The following is a 22,065-nucleotide window of genomic DNA, read 5'->3' as shown; positions in this document are numbered from 1 at the left end:
TTCCAGGAACCCCGATTCCTGGAGAGGCAGGCGTGGAAACTGGGAGCCGTCGGGAGCAAGCCCCGCCCTCCCCAGCGCAGCCAAAGGGGCGTCCCGCGCGGTGCACAAAGTGGGTTCAGAGATCCTGTACCCGCTGCGCCCGCTGCACACAGCCCGTCACGGGACTTGGAGCGGAGGGTGCAAAGGCCTGGGCGGAGCCTCTGCGCCCGGCTCCCTCCCCTGCCCTTAAAAGGAGCCGCCGCCTCCGGGACTCCACCAGCTTCCTACCTGCTTCTTCCCTCTCTCCTGTAACAGCCGCCTCGCCTGGGCTCGACATGGACCCCAACTGCTCCTGCGCCGCTGGTAAGAAAGCCCGGCTCTGCGCCTTGGGATGCCCGTTTCCCTGACACAGGCGTGTCCCTGGGTTTCGGGAGACGCGTTTTGAGTTCGGGGCTCCCTTGTTTCGTCCAGGGCTGGATTTCTGGCCAAGCCTTGCGAGCACTTCCCTTCTCCCTCGGCCTCTGTGACAGGGTTGAGGGTTCTGAGGCTCAAGGCTCTCCTGCTTAACGGCACCCACTTTTTCGGGGAGCTCCTGTCTGGCCCCAGTACCCTTCCCAGAATCTCAGCTTCCAGGACGCCTGGGAAGCTGGGGACATATCCTCTTCTGGTTCAGGACAGGAGGTCCTGCTCCGCGGGCCCCTCTTCCTGTGCTGTATCTGGAGCCTGGAGCCCTCCTGATGGTGTAAAGCCGGAGGGCGTTTTTCCCTTCCCAGCACAAAATCATGGGGCTTCCTCAGCCCGGAGGGCGACAGGAGCTCGGGGGCTGGCCCTCACAGAGGAGGGAGCACTGGAGGCTCACTGACTGCTGCCCAGTCGGCATCTCCCTGAGTGCTCACCTCTGGCCTCTTCCTTGCAGGTGACTCCTGTGCCTGTGCTGGCTCCTGCAAGTGCAAAGAGTGCAAATGCCCATCCTGCAAGAAGAGTGAGTGGGGCCATCCCTGGGAACCTGGGACTGGGCTGAGGTTGGGTGGGACCTTGAGCTGCTTCTGAGTCTGTTTCTGCAAACTGGCTTTCCTTCGTGCCTGTTGACCCCACCATTCCCTCTGCAGACCTTCTGCCCTGAGCTCAGCTGGGGAAGGGCAGCCTCTTGCTATTGGGACAGAAGCCCCAAAGTTACCAGATATTATCTCAGAACAGAGCCTAGTCCTCCTGAATTGAGGGTCCTCCAGGACCTGTGCCAGGCCTTTATTGAGCAGGGAGGCACCAGGTACAGTCTGCTCTGACCTCCCGCTCTCCCCTTTCTTCCCAGGCTGCTGTTCCTGCTGCCCCGTGGGCTGTGCCAAGTGTGCCCAGGGCTGTGTCTGCAAAGAGGCCTCGGACAAGTGCAGCTGCTGCGCCTGATGTCGGGGGACCCTGATCCCAGGTGCAGGTGGAGCAACGTGTATAAATGTGTGTTTTTTTAGTACAATCCTGACACCTTTGTTACATTTATTTTTCTATAAAATATGTGAATTATAATAAAAGCTTTTCTGCCTTGATTCTAAATCTGATTTCCTTTGTGTGCCTTGGAAATAAGGGACTGGGTTGGAGGATTGATCTGGGATTGCTGAGACCTGGGTCCTCGGTGCAGTGGAGACAAGGACAAGAAGTGTGAGGCAAGAGGGCCAGAGAGTAAGGGTCACATGTGAGCCTTACTGTCCTCTGCACACAACTCCCTCCTGCGCTCCTGGTCTGCACTCCATCTAGGGATGTGAGCACTAGGCTGGGTTTGCACACAGGCTTCCTCTGGGAAAGGTGAGGATCCATGGAGCTTGGCTGAGGGACTGGATATTGTGACCACTGGGGACTAGGACTCCAGATCAGAACAACATGAGTGTCTTCATGCAAGCCAGGTTATCTCTCTGAGCATCATCTTCTATAAGTTCAGATGACTTGGGAGAGGCGGGACATACAAGATCACCACCCACTCATGTCAGATATGGGAGAAAAGCAGCTCCATCTCTCATTTTCATTTTCTGATTTTCTGGTCCAACTTTACTTCCTCACTGTATTGTAGGCCTAAACAGGACTACACACCCTGACGCAGTGAATCACACCTGTAATTCCAGCACTTTGGGAGGCCCAGGCAAGAGAATTGCCTGAGCTGAGGGGTTCAAGACCAGCCTGGGCACCTTGGCAAAATCTCGTATCTACAATAATTTTTTTAAAATTTAGCCAGGTGTGGTGGCGTGCATCTGTGTTTCCAGCTACTTGGACGGCTGAGGTGGAAGTATCGCCTTAGCTGAGGATGTCAAGGCTGTGGTGGATGTGAGCATGCCACTGCATTCCTGCCTGAGCAACAGAGAGACTATCACCAAAAAAAATGACTACAGGGGGTGGAGTCCACTCCTCAGCTTCCTAAATCCTACACTGGGCTTCTTAAACTGAGACCACTATTTTCTATCTACTGCAGATCTAAACCTTGGTAAAGGAAATGATATTAATTATGGAGATCACAAAATGAAGCACAAAATACAAAATCCACTTTTAGATTCAGCAGAAAAAAACTTACATAATTATATGAAGAAATCACAGAAAAATTAAAGCATTACCACCCCTGCACAAATGCTCATCAATGATGTGCACTGCACATGGGAAATAACAGACACCCCCCCAGTGTATGGACGACACATGTCTTCAGTCGCACAGGCCAGGGTATCCCTATAAGAAACCCACAGGATTGGCCTGCCCGGTGCCACTGACAGGATACTCACTGACCCTGAGAGCTTCCTGTTGTGACTTGGCTGTAAATCTTGGGTAATCTTCCCAAGGTCAGACTGAATTTTCTCTTCTGCCCATTTCCAGCTCTTGCCTACTTCAAACTACCAAAGTGACTAAGAATTTGAGGGAAATTGCCTTCCAGATAAAATGCACATGACCATGGGTTCCAGTGAAGTATTTCCTGTCTGCTCAAGCGGGTCTCATGGCGGAGTGTTGGTTGGAGTTCAGTTGGAAGGAGCGATGCCTTGGATGACCCATGAATGCCAAATGTTCCCCTGGCTATTTGTTGAGGAAGTGTTACTTAATGTTCAATCAAAGAGAAAGATGAGTCTGATAGCCTAGAAGTCAGGACCACACTTCCACTGCTTCCTTGTAAAGGGGAGAGTTCAGAAGGCATCCTGTGCCAAGCACATGGTCTTTGGTGACAGGAAGCCGTTTTCCACAGCCAACTTCAGCTCTTACTGGCTATGTAACTTGCACTCATAACTCAACTTCACTGAGCTTCCATTTCCTCATTTACAGAAAGAAGATTATATCTCAGTGTGGGGGTTAGAAGAGAGAATGACCTGGCTTATTGCTCGGATTTAATAAACTGTAGTAATCATGCTCATTCTCGCTACACTGGCTTGCTTGGAGAATGAGTCCAGTGACAGCCCAGTGAGCTCCTGGAGAAAGGAAGTAATCAAAGTCTGGAAACATTGCTCGGCAGTGTGTGCTGGAAATGGGATTGCAGCCTGGCTGACTCGGTGCCAGGAGGAGTGTGGAGGGTGCACAATGTCCTCTTCCATGAGATGCTGCCCAGCACTAGAAAAGACATAAGTCTTTCCCACCATTCATGTCAGCAGATCTCATGAATTCCAGCCACAGGGCTCAAACTAGGACAGCAAATATGCAGAGGCTGGAGTGCTTGTGTTGTCTGCCACAGTAGTTAAACAACTTGCCCAAGGTCACACAGCTCCAAAGTAAATGGATGAATGAACCTGTGATATACCTACCCTGTCACCTTGGCCCCAGTTGGCAGCTTATGGTGTCACTGGAGGCTAAACCCTGCCTATGTCAGGTCAAAGCTGTCAGGGCCTTTGCTGATGGATCAATTTTGCTCTTGGTTTGAGAAGAAGGACCTGGGGCCTAGAGTGGTCACAGCCATGCACAGGAATCTGACTGCCAACTCGGTGCTCCTCCCAGTGGAGCAACTTTCAGTGCCCTCATCTCCCACATCACTTGTTGGCACAGGGTGGTGGGTGAGAACATAGTGATGCAGTCAGCAAACATGAATTCACATCCTACCTCTGTCACTTTTAGCTGCATGTCACAGTCTCTCTGTGGCTCAGCGGCATAATAACAGCTTCTGGCTTGTATGATCTAATGATTTGATCATTTTAGTAACTTAGAAGATGCCTGGGAAGTGGTGAATAGTTTACATATTAGCTATTGCCTTTCAGTCAATTTACACAGCATAGGAGATATTTACTTGCAGGCAAGCCTGATGTGTTTAGCTGTATCTCCTTTCATTTTTATCTGTCAGGTGAACATGTAGTCCTGTGGCCAAAGAGAATATTCACTCTTCCCACTAAATTGCTGTCAACACTCAAGTAATAAAGTTATGAGCAAGTTTTTGTGCCTCATTCAGATGCAGAATGACTGCTATTTCTGCTACCAACTGCACTATATTTTTAACATTCTACACTAAAATGATTAATATATTCTCAAATATATTTTTATTGAATGGAAACTTATACTCTTTGGGAGGTCAAGGCAGGAGAATTGATTGAGGCCAAGAGTTCAAGACCAACCTGGACTGCAAAAGGTGACACTCCCTTTACAAAAAAAAAAAAATTTTTTTTGTCATTATCCAGGCATGGTGGTGAGCAATTTTACTCCCAACGACTCAGGAGCCCTATGTAGGAGGCTCACTTGAGGTCAGGAGTTTAAAGGTCCATTGAGCTATGATCATGCCACTGCAGTCTAGCCTGTCAGAGAGCAAGACATCTGAAAAGAAATAAAGAAGGAAGGAAGGAAGGAATCAAGGAAGGAAGGAAGGAAGACAGGGAGGTGGAGGGAGGGAGGGAGTGAAGCAAACTCTTGACTACCACTGAATCAGTCTTGTTTCATATAAAGAAGATAGTCAGAAAATTATGAATGTGTGTATGTGTAAATGTACCTGATGTATATATGTCTACTACTTCAGGTCTCCTCATGCTGTGGGGAATATGCAAAGTAGGATCCAGACAAATGCGCTCACACATTCCCTCAGACAGGAGGATTCAAGAAAGAGAGGCGACCAAGTTCACTGTGATGCTGTGAACAGGGGAAACCAGAGGGAGGATGATGGTAGGGGTGTGGACCCCAGTATTGAGCTGGGAGGGGGGGAAGACCAAGGTCATAACCCAGGTCTGTCCTTTGCACACGACTCCCTCCTGCCCTCCCTGCTAAGGTCAATCCAGGGACATGAGCGCTAGGCAGACGTTGCACACTGACCCGGAAAAAGCCAAGGACAGCGAGTGGGGACAGGTTTGGCTGCTATGAGCACCAGGGAATGGGTTTCCAGAACCTCCAGTGTGGGGGGTGTCAGATCTCCTCATGCTGTGATAATCATGATCATTCTCGCTACATTGGCTTGCTTGGAGAATGAGTCCAGTAACTTCCCAGCGAACTCCCTGAAAGAAAGACATCGAGGTCTGGAAGCATTGCTCGGCAGTGTGTGCTGGAAATGGGATTGTAGCCTGGCTGACTCGGTGCCAGGAGGAGTGTGGAGGGTGCACAATGTCCTCTTCCATGAGACGCTGCCCAGCACTAGAAGAGACATAAGTCTTTCCCACCATTCTGTCAGCAGATCTCATGAATTCCAGCCACAGGGCTCAAACTAGGACAGCAAATATGTAGAGGCTGGAGTGCTTGTGTTGTCTGCCACAGTAGTTAAGCAACTTGCCCAAGGTCACACAGCTCCAAAGTAAATGGATGAATGAACCTGTGATATACCTGCCCTGTCACCTTGGCCTCAGCTGGCAGCTCATGGTGTCACTGGAGGTTAAACCCTGCCTATGTCAGGTCAAAGCTGTCAGGGCCTTTGTTGATGGATCAGTTTTGCTCTTGGCTTGATAAAAAGGACCTGGGACCTAGAGTGGTCACAGCCATGCACAGGAATCTGACTGCCAACTCGGTGCTCCTCCCAGTGGAGCAACTTTCAGTGCCCTCATCTCCCACATGACTTGTTGGCACAGGGTGATAAGTGAGAACATAGTGATGCAGTCAGCAAACATGAATTCACATCCTACCTCTGTCACTTTTAGCTGCACGTCACAGTCTCTCTGTGGCTCAGTGGCATAATAACAGCTTCTGGCTTATAGGATCTTATGATTTCATCATGTTAACAACTTAGAAGATGCCTGGGAAGTGGTAAGTAGTTTACATATTGGCTATTGCCTTTCAGTCATTTTACACAGCATAGGGGATATTTACTTACAGACCAAGCAGCCAAGCCTGGTGTGCTTAGCTGTGTCTCCAGGCTCCAAGTGAACATGTGGATCTGCGGTCAAAGAGAATATTTACTCTTCCCACAAAATTGCTGTCAACTCTCGGGTAATAAAGCGATGAGCAAGATTTTGTGCCTCACGTCAGATACAGAATGACTGCTGTTTCTGCTACCACCTGTATGTTTTACTTAACATTTTACATTAAAATGGTTAATATATTCTCAACTATATTTCTATTGAAAGGAGACTTTTGCCCTTTGGGAGGCCGAGGCAGAAGGATTGATTGAGCCCAAGAGTAACACTGCCTTTACCAAAAAAAAAAAATTTTTTTTCATTAGCTGGGCATGGTGGTCAGGAATTGTATTCCCAACTGCTGGAGAGGTTTATGTAGAAGAGTCCAGGAATTCAAAGGTCTATTGAGCTATGATCATGCCCACCTCAGTCTAGCCTGTCAGAGCAAGACATCAGAAAAGAAGGAAAGAAAGAAAGAAAGAGAAAGAGAGAGAGAGAGAGAAAGAAAGAAAGATGGGGGGAAGAAAGGGTGGGGGCAGGGCTGGAGAGGGAGGGAGGCAACCTCTTGACCACCACTGCAAACGAAAACCAGTCTTGTTCCATATAAAGAAGATAGTCAGAAAATTATGCATGTGTGTATGTGTAAACGTGCATGATGTATATATGTCTACTACTGCAGATCTCCTCATGCTGTGGGGAATATGCAAAGTAGGAGCCAGACAAATGCGCTCACACATCCCCTCAGACAGGAGGATGCACGGAAGAGAGGCAACGTAGTTCACTGCGATGCAATGAACTCTAGGAACCAGAGGGAGGATGATGGTGGGGGTGAGGACCCCAGTGCTGAGCTGGGAGGAGTGGAAGGCCAAGGCCACAACCCAAGTCTGTCCTTTGCACACGACTCCCTCCTGCCCTCCCTGCTCAGGTCAATCCAGGGACATGAGTACTAGGCCAGGGTTGCACACGGACCCGGAAAAAGCCAAGGACAGTGAGTGGGGAAAGGGTTGGCTACCATGAGCACCGAGGAGTGGGTTCCCAGAACCCCGAGTGTGGGGGTGCCCGCGAGGAAGCAGGAAATTGTCTGGCCCACAGTTCAGCACTCGCCAAGGCAGCCCAAAGGGCTCCCCCCGCGGCTCCTCCAGGAGGCCCTCAGAGATGCTGCACCCAGTCAGCTCACTGCGCACATCCCGCCAGGGACTGTGGATGGCGCCCGGGTGCAAAGGCCTGTGCGGGGCCTCTGGGCCCGCCCCCTCCACAGACTATAAAGGTAGCAGCCACCTCCGGGGCTCCACCAGTTTCCCACCAGCCTTCTACCTCTCCCTTTTCGCTTGGAACTTCAGCCTAGCCTAGGATCGACATGGACCCCAACTGCTCCTGCGCCACAGGTAAGGGAATCCCGGCTCTGCGTCTTGGGATGACCATTTTCCGACACAGAAGAGTGTCCCTGGGTTTCAGGAGACTCATTTTGAGTTCAAGGCTCCTTTAATTCGTCCAGAGCTGGATTTCTGGCCAAGCCCTGGGAGCACTGTGTGACAGGGTTGAGGGTTTGAGGCTCAAGGCTGTCCTGCTTAATGTCACTTACTTTTCTGGGAGCTTCTGTCTGGTCCCATTTCCCTTTCCAGGCAGCCTCTAAGCAGCCAGTATGCCTGGGAGGCTGGGGACATTGCCTCTTTTGGTTCAGGACAGGAGATCTTACCACCAGGCCCTGTCCTCCTGTGCTGTGTCTAGAGCCTGGAACCCTAGACACAGTGTAAAGCAGGAGAGCACTTGCCCTTCCCAGCACAAGAGGTGAGGGCATTGGCCTTCCTCTACCCTGAGGGGGTCAGGAATTCTGGGGCTGGCCCTCACAGAGGAGGGGACACTGGAGATGCACTGACCAACTGCTGCCCTGTCTGCAATCCCTTTGCGCTCACTTCTGGCCTCCTCTTCCTTGCAGGTGACGCATGTGCCTGTGCTGACTCCTGCAAGTGCAAAGAATGCAAATGCCTGTCCTACAAGAAGAGTGAGTGGGACCTTTCCCTGGGAACACCAGGCCTACGGTTGGGAGAGATCAAGAGCTGGTTCTGAGTCTGTGCTTCTGGGAAAGGCCTTCCTTTGTCCCTGTTGGCCACACCATTCCTTCTCCTGACTTTCTGCCCTGAGCTCAGCTGTGACTGGGTAGCCTCTTGCTGTTGGGATACAACCCCCAAAAGTTCCACCAAGTGTCTCAATAAGACCCATGCCCTTCTGAACTCAGTTCAGTCCAGGGCTTGTGCCAGTCCTCTGCCAGGCAGAGAGGCGCCTGTTCACATCTGCTCTGACCACCTGCTCTCCCCTTTCTTCCCAGACTGCTGCTCCTGCTGCCCCGTGGGCTGTGCCAAGTGTGCTCAGGGCTGTATCTGCAAAGAAGTAGCGGACAAGTGCAGCTGCTGCACCTGATGTCAGAAGATCCTGATCCCAGGTGGAGATGGAGCAACGTGTATAAACCTGGATTTTTTAAATGCAAAACTGACCCTTTTCCTACCTTTATTTTCTATAAAATATGTGAATGATAATAAAAATTGTTGATTTTCTTCTGACCCTGATTTCCTTTGTGCTTTGGAAATATGGGATTTGGGACCCATTAAGGCAGTGGTAGGGATTGAACTTGGTGTAAGAGTCCCAGGCTCTCGATGGAATGTGAGCCCCTGACAACCTGAGTGCCCTCAGCCAAGCCAGAGTGCCTCCCTGAGTTCCCTTTGGTGTTACACTGGCATTGCTGTGATAAATCATTTGAGGGAAGAGGGAGATACACAGGACGGCCACATTGTCACATCAATGGCGGCATGGAAACTTCTTCATCCCTCACTGTTGTTGTCTGATTCTCTGCACAACCTCAGTTCCTCATGGAATTTTAGGCTTCAAAGCAATTTTAGGAGGTGGAAGTCTCCTCCTCAGTTGCCTCAATTGTCCACGGGGCTTCTTAAACTCCACATGAAGGGACAGCTTTTATTTCTTATTTGTTGCAGATCTAAACTTTGGTTAATAAAGTATTAATTATGGGGATCATGAAATCAAACTCTAATTACAAAGCCTATTTTTAGCTTCAACTGGAAAAAGTTCCATAAACATATGAAGATATTTCAAGTAAATGAAAGGTTACAAATTCTGCACATCTGTTCATCGATGATGTGCATGGCAGACCTGAAACAGCAGACCGGACCCAGGCACCTCAAGCAGCACAGGCCAGCACATACCCACATGGAGCCATTAATCAGTCTTGGCCTGACCAGTGCCACTGATGGCCACTCGCTGACCCCTGAGAGCTCCCTGTTCTGCCTTGACTCTGAGCATTTGGAAGTTTCTCCCAAGGTCAGCTGAATTTTTTCTTTCTCAAATTTCAGCCCGTGACTACTTTCAAGCAGCAAGGCATTTGGATTTGAAGGGAATCACCCAGCGTTTTTCCAGCAAGTTGATTGCATGTGGTCATGGGTTCCAGGTGAAATTCTTCAAGTCTGCCCTACAGGGGTGGCAGCGGTTTATGCTGTTTGGTGGTTGTGGGGCTGCTTTATTAGGAAGGAATAAGGCCCTGGGTGTCTCATTAATGCCACGTTAGTCCTGCTAGCTATTTGTTGAGGAACCTTATTTGATATTTCAAAGAATAAGATGAGCCCTGTGGCCTAGAAGTCAGATCCATGTCTCCCCACTGCTTCCCTGTGAGGAGGAGACTTAAGAAGGCTGCCTGTGCCAGGTGGATGTGTTCTGGGGTTGGGCAGTCCTTGTCCAGTGCCCATTTCCCACTTCCATGCTGTGTGACCCAGTCAAGTTGCTCAGCTTCCTGGGTCTCCATTTCCTCATTTGTACAAAGAACACTACATGTCTATGTATGGATTAAATTAGACCATGACCTGTCTCCTGGCTAGGTCTAAATAAACAAACAACATCATGATGACTCTGTCTATTTAAACTTTCTTTCTTTCTGCTATTTTATTTTTTTGAGTGGGGTTCCTACTCTGTTGCCGTGGCACAATCATGGATCACTGTAGCTTCGATCTCCTAGGCTCAAGCAATCCTCCCTTCTCAGCCTCTCAAGTAGTTAGCACTATAAGTGCATACCATCAAGCCCAGTTCATTTTGTTTTAGTAGTAGTAGTACAGATGAAGTCTCAATATGTTGCCCAGGCTATATTCTTTAAATCCTGAGCTTAAAGAATCCCATCACTTTGGCACCCAAAGGTGCTGGGATTACAGGCATGAGCCACCATGCCCAGCTATATGAACTTCTTAGAGAGAGAATCATTGTAAGTCTCAACTAGTGCCTGGAGAAAGGCTCATAGGTTTGCTCTGAACTGGATGCTGGGAATGAGATTGCTGTCAGGCTGGTCCAGTGCCAGGAGAAGTGTGGATGTCCTCTTGTAGAAATCCCTCTTCAGTGACACACTGCCCTGCATTGAAACACATGTGGAAACCTTTCTCATTTGATCGACACACAGTCTCATGGATGACAGCCACATGCCTCATGACTGGGATATCATGTATGCATAGCTAAAGTGCCTTGTTGTCTTCCAGAGCAGTTAAACAACCTGCCCAATGTCACACAACACAGTAGTAAAGAGATAAATGCACCTATACTGTCTAGTCTGTCGTCCTAGCCACAGCTGGCTGATCATTACATCCCTAGATGCTAAACCCTGCTATTTCACTTCAAAGATACAAAGGTCCTATAATGTGGACCCCCCTCTTGGCTTGAGAGATGGCAACTGACAAGCAGAAAGGTCACTGAGCTACATGCAAAGGGGTCTGACTGCCAACTCAGTGCTCTTCCCACTGCTGCCTCCGTGCCAGATTTTCAGTGTCCTCATGTTCCACATGACTTGGGAGCACAGGGTCGTGCGTGAGAACATGATGCTGCAGTCAGCATGCATGGGTGCAAATCCCACCTATCCCACTTTCAGCTGCATGGCACAGCCTATTGTGGCTCTGTCACCTCAACCATATAAGGAGCATAATAATGGTCACTGGCTTATGGGACTAAATGAGTTAATAAATGGAAGGAACTTAGAAAGTTCCTTCTGGGGGAGTGGCCTATGATATAAGCTATTGCTTTTTTAAAACATCATTTTACAAAGCATAGGGGATATTTACTTACACACAGATAGAGCAGCCAGGCCTGCTGTCCTTAGCTGTGTGTCCTGTCCTCTCATCTACTACAAGAACATGGGACCTGTGGTCCACAGACAGCCAGTCACTCTTTCCACAAAACTGCCATCAGCACTCAGGTATGAAGCTATGAGGAAGATTCTTTGCCTCAATCAGATACAGAGGATTAGCAGCCATTTCTGCTACCACCTGCACTCTATTTTACTCAATATTTTACATGCAAGTGATTAATATTTTCCTATAAGTGTTTTCATGAAAAGTCAATTCTGTACCACCATCAAAAATGACAATCATCCTTATTCCTTCCATAGAAGGTAGTCAGAAAATTATATGTGTGTGCATATATGTTACGATCATGGATTGCTTTTGTCAATGGCCATGGTAGAGCTGGTTTCCAGCTGTTTAAAAGATGTCTAGCAATAGGGAATTGTTGAAGACATACTTGGATCCCAAGAATACTTTATCATGGATGCTCTTTCCCTTGACAAGCTGACTGATTCACATATGTGACAACTTTTTAACCCTGTGACGAGGAGCACGGAACTTGAACTCTCTGTTGTAGTTCTCCATGAGTAGAACAGGTTTGTTAACAGTATATCCCTCTAGGATTGTTGGGAGGTTAACAGAACAAATGTGATTAAAAATGGACTGGTACAGACCGAATGTTATGTGATAATCAGTCCTGCTTTTCAATTTTAATTATCGCTCCAGACGTTGCTTCAGTCTATTGCCCATGCTGGACCTCAACTTCTGGGCTCATGTGATCCTCCTGCCTCAGCCTCCAGAGTAGCTGTGACTACAGGTTTTGGCTACTCAGCCAGTTTGCTGTCTTATTTTAGGCAGGGTCTGCATGTCAGCTAAGGAACCCCTCTTCTGAGACACCCCCTATTGTAGCACTACTGTTCGGGAGTTGCTGGACCAGCTCTGCCGGGGGAGATCTCGGAGGGTTTTAGGTAAGTAGGACCAAGACAGGTATGCCCACGAATTCGCCCAATGAGAATAGAAGGGAGCGAGGCAGAACCTGTGTCTGGCACATTGCTGTGTCAAGAGGAAACGTGTGCGACGGACTGCAGTGGCAACTGGGACAGACCAGGTGGGACTCTGAATGTCACATCCTCCCCAGATTTCTTTGCACATAACTCCCTCCTATGCTCCCCAACTCCTGCAGACCATGGCGCTGAGCAAGAGTTGGGGTTGCACATGGCACCCGAGAAAGGCAAAGTTGAGGACAGCAGCCGGGAGGGGGTGGGGAGATGACAGGCTCCCCGGGCTCCCGGAGCACCCAGGGTGTAGGTGGCGGCAATCTGGGGGAATTGGGAAGGACCAGCAGGACTTGGCATCACCACACACCACGGGCAAACAACCCTGCCCTCCGCAGCACAGCCAAAGGTCGCCCTAGGGGTGTGCACCGAGTGGTGCTCAGAAACCCTGTACCTGGCCCACACGCTGTGCCCAGCCTAGCCAGAAACCTTGGTGTCGCCTACTCCCCAGTGAGGGTGCATAGGCCTGAGTGGGTCCTCTACACCCGGTTTCCTCCACTAACTATAAAGGAAGCAGCCACCTCATGGGCTCCACCAACCTCCTACCTGCCTTCTATCTCTTCCTTCTCACCTGTAACTCCAGTTTCTCCAGGGCTTGACATGGACCCCACTTACTCCTGCGCCGCTGGTAAGGGACACCTGGTTTCTGGGTCTTGGGATTTTTATCTTCCAGTCACTGGACAGATGTCCTTAGGAGTGGAGGTGTCGTTTTGAGTTCTGGCGGAAGTGAAGCTTTTAGTGCATGGTTTTAGTGCTTTCCTGTTGCCAAGTACCTCCTTCACTCTAGGTATTTTCCATTCTTCCCTCATCTACCATAACATAGGCCAGAGGCCTCAGACACATGGTTGTCCTGCTCCATGTCACCTAGGTGGTCCGGGGCTGCTAGGTGCAGTTCCAATGCTCTGTCCAGCATTTGAGTTACCTGGGCTGCATGGGAGACAGGGGACGTGGCCTTTTCAGGATTCAGGACAAGAACGCATCCTAGCCTGAAGCGGGATGTAGGGTAGACCTCACTGTGCACCAAGGTCTGTCTTGGCATTCAGCTGGGAGCATTTGTTGACCAAATCTTGCCCTGTCTTCATCTCCCTAAGTGCTCACCTCTGGTCCTCTCTTCCTTACAGGCAGCTCCTATGCCTGTGCTGGTTCCTGGAAGTACAAAGGTGCAGATGCACATCCTGCAAGAAGAGTGAGTGGGAACCATCCCTGGGAACCCGGGGTTGAGGTCAGGAGGGATCCTGAGCTGGTTCTGAGTCTGTGCTTCTGGGAACTGGCCTTCCTTTGCCCCTGTTGGCCACAGCATTCCCTTCCAGGCTTCCTGTCTTGAGGTCAGCTGGGGCAGGGTAGCCTCTTGCTATTGGGACACATGCCTCCAAGTTCCCATCTATTGTCTCAGAACAGAGCCATGCCCCCCCCTCCGAACCGTGGGTCCTCCGGGGCTTGTGCCCCTCTGCTGGGCAGGGAGGTGCCTGGTCGCCATGCTCTGACCTCCCACCCTCCCCTATCTTCCCAGGCTGTTGCTCCTGCTGCCCTGTGGTCTATGCCAAGTGTGCCCCGGGCTGTGTCTGTAAAGAGGCATCCAACAAATGCAATGCATGATGTCAGGAGACCTTGAATTCGTTGGAGGTGGCTCAATGTGTATAAACCGGATTTTTAAAAATACAACCCTGACCCTTTTGCTACATTTAATTTCTATAAAATATGTGGATTATGCTGGGTGTGATGGCTCACACCTGTAATCCTAGCACTTTGATAAGGGGAGCTGAGAAGATTGCTTGAGCCCTGGGGTTTGAGACTAGACTGGGCAACTTGACGAGACCTCATCTTCACAGCAAATCAAAAAATTAGCCGGGTGTGGTGGCGCACACCTGTGGTTCTAGCTATTTGGAAGGCTGAGCCTGGCAGACCGAGGCTGTGGTGGCCGTTAGAGTGCCATTGCACCCCAACCTCAGCAGAGAGTGAGACTCTGATTCAAAAAAAAAAAAACCCTACATGAATTACAAAAAAAATATTTTTGACTTGCTTCTGACTCTGATTTCCTTTGTGTGCCTTGGAAAGATGAGATTGTGGTGGGGGATTAAACTGGGAGTCAGAGACTTGGGACCGGATGGACCGGATCGTAGTGGGAACATGGACGAGATGTGCAGGGCAGGAGGGTGGTGGAGAGCAAAGGTGATATCCGAGTTCTGTCCTCTGCACACAACTCCCTCCTGAGCTACCCAGCTCCACCTGATCTTGGGATCTAGGGAGGTGAGTGCTAGGCAGGGGTTGCACACGGGCTTTCTCCGGGATAGGTGTGGCACCATGGAGCGGAGTTGGGGGACAGGATACCATGGCCACTGGGCACTAGAATCCCAGAATGGAGCAACCTGAGTGCCTTCAGCAAGCCAGGTTATCTCTCTGAGCATCCATTCACGTAAGTTCAGATCACATGGAAGAGGCGGGAGACACACAAGATTGCCTCACACTCATGTGAAATATGGCAAAAAAGCATCACTATCTCTCATTTTCTGATTTCCCAGTCCAACTTTACTCCTTCACTGTACTGTCCAGTTGAAAGTGACCACATGACTACACATAAGACATCTAGTTGGTGTTTGACCAAGGGACTGGGTAAATCGCCTAGCCAAGGGGACACAAAATTAACATCACAAATGTTTAAAAGAAAAGCAAGCTGTTTATCGATGCTGAAATTGAAAATTAATCATACTTCCCAACATAGATTTCTCTACGGTGTATTTTGTCCATACGAGGGGAGCCAAACAAAATATAGAATTTATCTATTCAAAATTTGCATTTATTCTTACAGGTTTAAACTTCAGTCATCTCCGTTTGATGCAAAACACCTATTGACACACTTTTTCCACTGCTCAAAACAGTTCATTGAGTTCCTCAATCGTAATGTCTTTCAGTGCTTCTGTAGTTTTCTATTTTACCTTTTCCATATGGGCACAACTTTTCCCTTTGAGGAATTTTTTCATCGTGGGAAACACAAAAATATCGCTCAGGGAAAGATCAGGTGAATAGGGAGTGTGGGACCCCAGGGGCCATGCCGATTTTGGTCAAAAACTGATTAACACTCAGCACAATGTGGGCAGGTGTGCTTGCAAAACTCCCATCACCAAATAGGCAAACGCATGGAAAGAATCTTCAAAAAGAACCAAAACAATATAAAAAACAAATATCGAAGCCGAACCCAGGTTCTCAACACAAGGCTAACTGGTCCACGGATGCTGATGGGTTCTTTGAACATTTACCTAGCAGGGGGAAACCTGTACCACAAGGAACCCACCCTCCAAAGGATAATTCTTGGTTTTGTGGGGTCTCCCTTCATCTATCTATCTATCTATCTATCTATCTATCTATCTATTTATCTATATATATATATATTTCCCTTCTCCACCACTTTTCAAGCTGTTCAGATTGAGCCCAAAGTTGGCTCCTGTTTATAATATTTCATGCCAAGGACAGTAGCTTACGCCTGGAATCCCAGGCCTTTTGGAAACCAAGATAGGAAAATTGCCTTAGCCCAGGAACTTGAGACCAATCTAGAAAACATAGCGAGAATCATCTTCAAATTAAAAAATCAATAAGCCGGGAACGGTGGCTCACAACTGTAATTGCGGCACTTTGGGAGGCCGGGATGAGAGCATTGCCTGAGCCCACAGGTTCGTGACCAGCCTGGGCAACAAGGTGGGATCTTATCTCTACAATAAATCAAAAAATTAGCTGGGCGTGGTGGCGAGTGCCTGCAGTTTAGCTACTAGGAAGGCTTAAGCAGAAGGATCATCTGAGCTCAGCAGGTCGAGGCGGCAGTGGCCATGAGTGGGCCACTGCACCAGAGTCTGGGTGACAGAGTGAGACTCCAACTCGAAAATAAATACATACATACATACATAAACACATAAATAGGTCGGGCGCAGTGGCTGTAATCCCAGCACTTTGGGAGGCCAAGTTGAGAGGATTGCCTGAGCCCACTGGTTTGAGACAAGCTGTGTGACATGGTGAGGCATCATCTCTATAATAAATCAAAAAATTAACGAGGAGTGGTAGCACAGGCCTGTAGTTTCGGCTACTTGGAAGGCTGAGGTGGATGGATCACTGGGCAATGGAGTAAGACTCCAAATCAACAATAAACAAACAAATAAAGAATTTTTTAAAAATTCAAGCACTACTGTGGAGTTGAAAACATATCTGGGCCAAAAGAAACCTTTATGTTTTCCCTCCTTCTCTGGGGAAACTGACAGGCTTCAGGTCCAGTGGTACCACTTCCTAGTGTTGTAAACCTGGGCAAGTGACTTAAAAGCCTTGTGCCTTGGTTTTCCCATGTGAGAAATGGGTTAATAACAGCATTTCCCTTTCATTGTTCTTGGGAGAATTCAAAGAACCCAAGTGATTAAAACAGGGCTGATACTGATCATCATGTGCCAGGAGCATTGAAAGGTAAATATTCCTTGTTTTCTTATTTCACGCAGGGTCTGTCTATCACCTAGCATCCACCCTGGCTCGGGGTCTGCCACATTTTCAGGACTGGATCTGGAGTGGCGTGAGCTGGCTGGTGGGAGAGCCTGGAGAATCTTACGCGAAGGACGCCTGACAAACACGACCTTGCGTCCCCTCAGGCATGGAGGATGGAGGGAGGCAGGACCCGGGTCCCCCGGGGGCTGAGTACGGGAGACACGGCCCGGCACGGACCAGGGAGATGACAAGGACAGGCAGAGGCTGGGCAGGCAAGGTCCCATCCAGGTTGTCCTCTGCACACGACTCCCTTGTGCGCTCCCTGCCTCGGGCCAATCTACGGACGTGAGCTCTAGGTGGGGCTTGCACACGGACCCCGGAAAGGTAAGGACAGTCAGCGGGGCTGCAGTGGGTGGCCATGAGCACCTGGGACTGGGTTTCTGGAAGGCTACAGGACGCCATGCAAGTCTGGGTGCGCAGTCTCGCCCTTACCCAGGGCAGCCAGAGGGGCGCCCCGCGCGGTGCGCTCCGAGCAGCGCTCAGAGCCCCTGCGCCTGCTCACTTGCTGCGCACAGCCGGGCCCCGACCCCGCGCGGCGAGCGCGAGCACAAGGCAGGGTGGGTGCAAACCGGGGCGTGACCTCTGCGCCTGGCTTACTCCTCGGACTCTAAAGCGAGCGGCTGCCTGCTGGTCTCCAGCAGCCTCCCACGTGCCCCGCCGCCTCTTCCCTCTCGCCTGGAACTGCCGCCTCGCCAGGGCTCGACCTGGATCCCCACTGCTCCTGCACCACTGGTAAGGGACGCCTGGCCCTGGGCCTTGCATGCCCATTTCCCAGACCCAGAAGAGTGAGTTAGGATTTGCGGAGGCGTATTTGGACTTCTGGACTCCTATACTTGGTCCAGGGCTGGATTTCTGGCCAAGCCCTGGGAGCACTTGCCTTCTCTCTTGGCCTCTAAGAGTTGAGGGTTCGGAGGCTCAAGACTATCCTGCTGAATGTCCCCCAGTAATTCGATGGACTCCTGTCTGGCCCCAGCACGCGTTCCAGGCTGAGAAAGCGGGCCACTGCCTCTTCTGCTTGAGGACAGGAGGTCCTGGCCCAGTCCCCGTCCTGTTGGGCAGTGTCTGCAGCCTGGGAGCTTCCTGGTGGGCTAAAGCAGGAGGGCGCTGGCCCTTCCCAGCAGGAGGGGAGAGGGGATGGGGCTTCTTTTGCCCTAAGAGGGACAGGAGCGCTGGGGCTGGCCCTCACAGAGGAGGGGGCACTGGAGACGCACTGACCAACTGCTGCCCTGGCTGTGTCTCACTCAGCCCGATCCTTTGACCTTCTCTTCCTTGCAGGTGACTCCTGCACCTGCGCTAGCTCCTGCAAGTGCAAAGAGTGCAGATGCACATCCTGCAAGAAGAGTGAGTGGGAACCATCCCTGGGAACCCGGGGTTGAGGTCGGGAGGGACCCCCAGCTGGTTCTGAGTCTGTGCTTCTGGGAACCGGCCTTCCTATGTCCCTGTTGGCCATGCCATTCCCTTCCAGGCTTTCTGTCCAGAGTTCACCTGGGGCAGGACAGCCTCTTGCTATTGGTACACAAGCCTCCAAGGTCCCACCTATTGTCTCAGAAAAGAGCCATGCCCTCCCGAACCGTCGGTCCTCCGGGGCTTGTGCCAAGCCTCTGCTGGGCAGGGAGGTGCCTGGTCGCGATGTTCTGACCTCCTGCTCTCTCCTTTCTTCCCAGGCTGCTGCTCCTGCTGCCCTGTGGGCTGTGCAGAGTGTGCCCAGGGCTGTGTCTGCAAAGGGCATCTGACAAGTGTAGCTGCTATAACTAATGTCAGGAGACCCCAATCCCACGTGGAGGTGGACCAACATGTACAAACTGGATTTTTTTTAATACAACCGTGACCCTTTAGCTACATTTAATTTCTATAAAATATGTGGATTATGCCGGGTGCGGTGGCTCACACCTGTAATTCCAGCACTTTGGAAGGGAAAGATGAGAGGATTGCCTGCGCCCAGGGGTTTGAGACTAGACTGGGCAACTTAGCAAGACATCGTCTCTACAGCAAATGAAAAAATTAGCCAGGTCTGGTGGCACGTGCCTGTGGTTCCAGCTGCTTGGAAGGCCGAGGCAAAAGAATAACCTGTGCCCAGAAGGCCGAGGCTGCAGTGGCCGTGAGCGTGCCATTGCACCTCAGCCTCAGTGACAGAGTGAGACTCTGACTCAAAAAAAATACGTGAATTACAATAAAAATGTTTTTGACTTGATTCTGACTCTGATTTCCTTTGAAAAGATGGATCTGTGGTGGGGTATTGAACTGGGACTGAGAGACCTGGGCCCCAGATGGACTGGACCGTGGTGGAAACATGGATGGAATATGTCAGGCAGGAGGGTGGTGGAGAGCAAAGGTGCCATCCAGGTTCTGTCCTCTGCACACAACTTCCTTCTGCTCCCCAGCTCCACCAGATCTTGGGATCTAGAGAGGTGAGTGCTAGGCGGGGGTTGCACACAGGTTCCCCTGGGATAGGTGTCGCATGATGGAGCGGGGCTGGGGGAGAGGATACTATGGCCACTGGGCACTAGAATTCCAGAATGGAGCCACCCAAGTGCCTTTAGCAAGCCAGGTTATCTCTCTGACCATCCATTCATGTAAATTCAGATCACATGGAAGAGGCGGAGAACACCCCAGATTGCCACATGCTCATGTGAAATTTGGCAAAAAAGCATCACCATCTCTCATTTTCATTTTCTGATTTCCAAGTCCAACTTTACTTCCTTCACTGCACTGTCCACTTGAAAGTGACTACATGACCGGGCACGGTGGTTCACACCTATAACTCCAGCACTTTGGCAGGCCGAAATGAGAGGATTATCTAAACCCATTCGAGACCAGTCTGGGCAACGTGGAAGACCACCTTTCTACGATAAATAAATGCACAGTAGCAGGGTGTGGTGGCATGTGCCGGTGGTTCCAGTTATTTGGAAGACCGAGCTGGGAGGATCGCCTGAGCACAGCAGGTCGAGGCTGCAGTGGCCGTCAACATGTCGCTGCACTCCAGCCTTGACCACAGAGTTAGACTCCAACTCAAAAATAAATAAATAAATAAATACAAGAATAAATACATAAATAGGTCGGGCACAGTGGCACAAGTCTGTAATCCCAGCACTTTGGGAGGCCATGTCAAGTAGATTGCCTGAACCCATGGGTTCAAAACCAGCCTGGACAACATGGTGAGTCTTTGACTCTACAATAAATCAAAAAATTAGTCAGGCATGATAGTGCAGGCCTGTGGTTCCGGTTACTTGGAAGGCTGAGGCGGATAGATCACCAGAGCCCAGCAGGTGGTCGTGGGGGGTGGCTGTGAGTGTGTCACTGCATTCCATCTGGGCAATGGAGTGAGACTCTAACTCAACAACAACAATAAGTAATAAACAAACAAATAAATAAAAGTAAACAATTTTTTAAAAATTTCAAGTACTGCCGTGGTGTTGAAAACATATCTTGGCCAAAAGAAACCTTTATGTTTTCCCTCCTTCTCTTGGGAAACGGACTAGCTTCATATCCAGTGGCACCACTTCCTACCGCTGTATCATTGCGCAAGTGACTTTTTGGTTTTACCATCTGAGAAATGGGTTAATAACAGTATTTCCCTTTCATTGTTCTTGGGAGAGTTCAAAGAACTAAAGTGATTAAATGGGGACTGACACAGATCGTCGTGTACCAGAAATATTGGAAGATACGTAACCACTTTCCTGCTTTTTATTTCAGGCATGGTCTATTACTAGCATCATCTCTGGCTTGGGGCCTCTCACATTTTCAGGACTAGATCTGGAGTGGTGTCAGCTGGCTGGTGGGAGAGCCTGGAGAATATTATGCGAAGGAGGCACCAACCAACATGGCCATGTACCCCTTCAGGCATGGAAGATGGCGGAAGGCAGGACTCTGTGTCCACCTGGAGGCCGTATACTGGAGACATGGCACAGATCAGGGTGATGAAAAGGACAGACAGTGCCTGGGCAGGCAAAGGTCCCACCCAGTCTGAACTCTGCACAAGACTCCATCATGCAGTTCGTGACTTGGGCCTATATAGGACGTGAGCACTAGGCTGGAGCTGCACACGGACTTGGGAAAAGCGAAAGAAAGCAAGCGGAGCTGGGGTTGGCTGCCATCAACTCTGGGGAAGGGTTCCTGGAACTAAGGACATTGCGCATGTCCAGGCGCTCAGCCCCGCCCACCCCAATGCAGCCAAAGGGGCACCTACAGCGGTTCTCATAGATCAGGGCTCAGAGACTCTACAGCTGGCTCACTCTTAGCTCAGCCCTGCCAGAACAGGGGCGGCTAGCACTTGGTGGAGCAGGTGCAAAGACCAGGGCAGGGTTTCTGCACCGGGCCACCCCACTCCAGCCCGTTCTCCACTATAAAGAGAGCCACTGCCTCCTGGCCTCCACCAGCTTACCACGAGCCCCACTGCATCTTCCATCTCACCTGGAACCGCTGTCTCTCTTAGGTTCGACCGGGATCCCAGTTGCTCCTGCTGGTAGGGAACATCAGGCTCTGCTCCTTGGGATTCCCATTTCCCAACCACAGAAGTATGTCCCTGGTTGGAGGAGGTGCATCTTGATTTCTGGCCAAGCCCTGGGTGCATGTCTCTTCTCTCTATAGGTGTGAGATCTCTGACCATCAAGGCTGTTTTCCTGAATATCACCCAATTTTTCGGGCATCTCCTGTCTGGTTCCAGTACCCTTTTCAAGCTGAGCAGGTGGGACACCTGGGAGGCTGGTGACATTGCCTCTTCTGGTTCAGGATGGAGGTTCTGGGCTCAGTCTCCATCTTCCTGGGCTGTGTCTGCAGCCTGGGTTCTTCCTGGTGGGGTAAAGCAGGAGGGCCCTTGCCCTTCCCACCAGAAGGGGAATGGGAATGGGGCTTTTCTGCCCTGAGTGGGACAGGAGCTCTGCGGCCGGCCCTCCCAAAAGAGGGGGAACTGTAGACTCACTGACCAACTGCTGCCCCATCTGCATCTCCCAGAACACTCAACTCTGTCCTTCTCATCTGTCCAGGTGACTCCTGAGCTTGTACTGCCTCCTGCAATTGCAAGGAGTGCAAATGCAAGTCCCGCAAGAAGAGTGAGTGGGGGCCTCCCTTGGGAATCAAGGGCTGGGATAAGGTTGGGAGAGGCCTTTGAGCACCAGCTGAGTGTGTACTTCGGGGAACTGGTCTTCCTCTGTCCCTATTGGCCATGCCATT

General features: G+C 50.4%; 2 protein-coding genes across 3 annotated transcripts; both read left to right on the top strand.

Moving 5' to 3' along the window:
• Nucleotides 1-259: 259 nt before the first annotated feature.
• LOC103256213 (metallothionein-2-like) lies at nt 260-11,349 on the top strand. Of its 2 annotated transcripts, XM_021710459.1 has the most exons (5): nt 260-342; nt 896-961; nt 1,289-1,402; nt 3,553-3,558; nt 11,337-11,349. In XM_021710459.1, the coding sequence occupies exons 1-3, from the start codon at nt 315-317 to the stop codon at nt 1,378-1,380; spliced, it is 186 nt and encodes a 61-aa protein (XP_021566134.1). In that variant the 5' UTR covers nt 260-314; the 3' UTR covers nt 1,381-1,402; nt 3,553-3,558; nt 11,337-11,349. The 2 variants fall into 2 exon arrangements, with proteins under 2 accessions (XP_021566134.1, XP_008052307.1); XM_008054116.1 differs by lacking the exons at nt 3,553-3,558; nt 11,337-11,349 and having other exon boundaries at nt 1,289-1,524.
• Nucleotides 7,582-8,642, top strand: LOC103256216 (metallothionein-I, hippocampal-like). The gene is made up of 3 exons (XM_008054118.1): nt 7,582-7,609; nt 8,161-8,226; nt 8,551-8,642. Exons 1-3 carry the CDS (start codon nt 7,582-7,584, stop codon nt 8,640-8,642), a joined length of 186 nt encoding a protein of 61 aa, XP_008052309.1.
• Nucleotides 11,350-22,065: the final 10,716 nt, after the last annotated feature.

The sequence above is a fragment of the Carlito syrichta genome, unplaced genomic scaffold (assembly GCF_000164805.1).
Source record: "Carlito syrichta isolate Samal-C Ts95f unplaced genomic scaffold, Tarsius_syrichta-2.0.1 Scaffold289075, whole genome shotgun sequence".
Classification (NCBI taxonomy): domain Eukaryota; kingdom Metazoa; phylum Chordata; class Mammalia; order Primates; family Tarsiidae; genus Carlito; species Carlito syrichta.
Note: the sequence above shows the minus strand (reverse complement) of the source record. Positions and strands in the feature narration are given on the sequence as shown.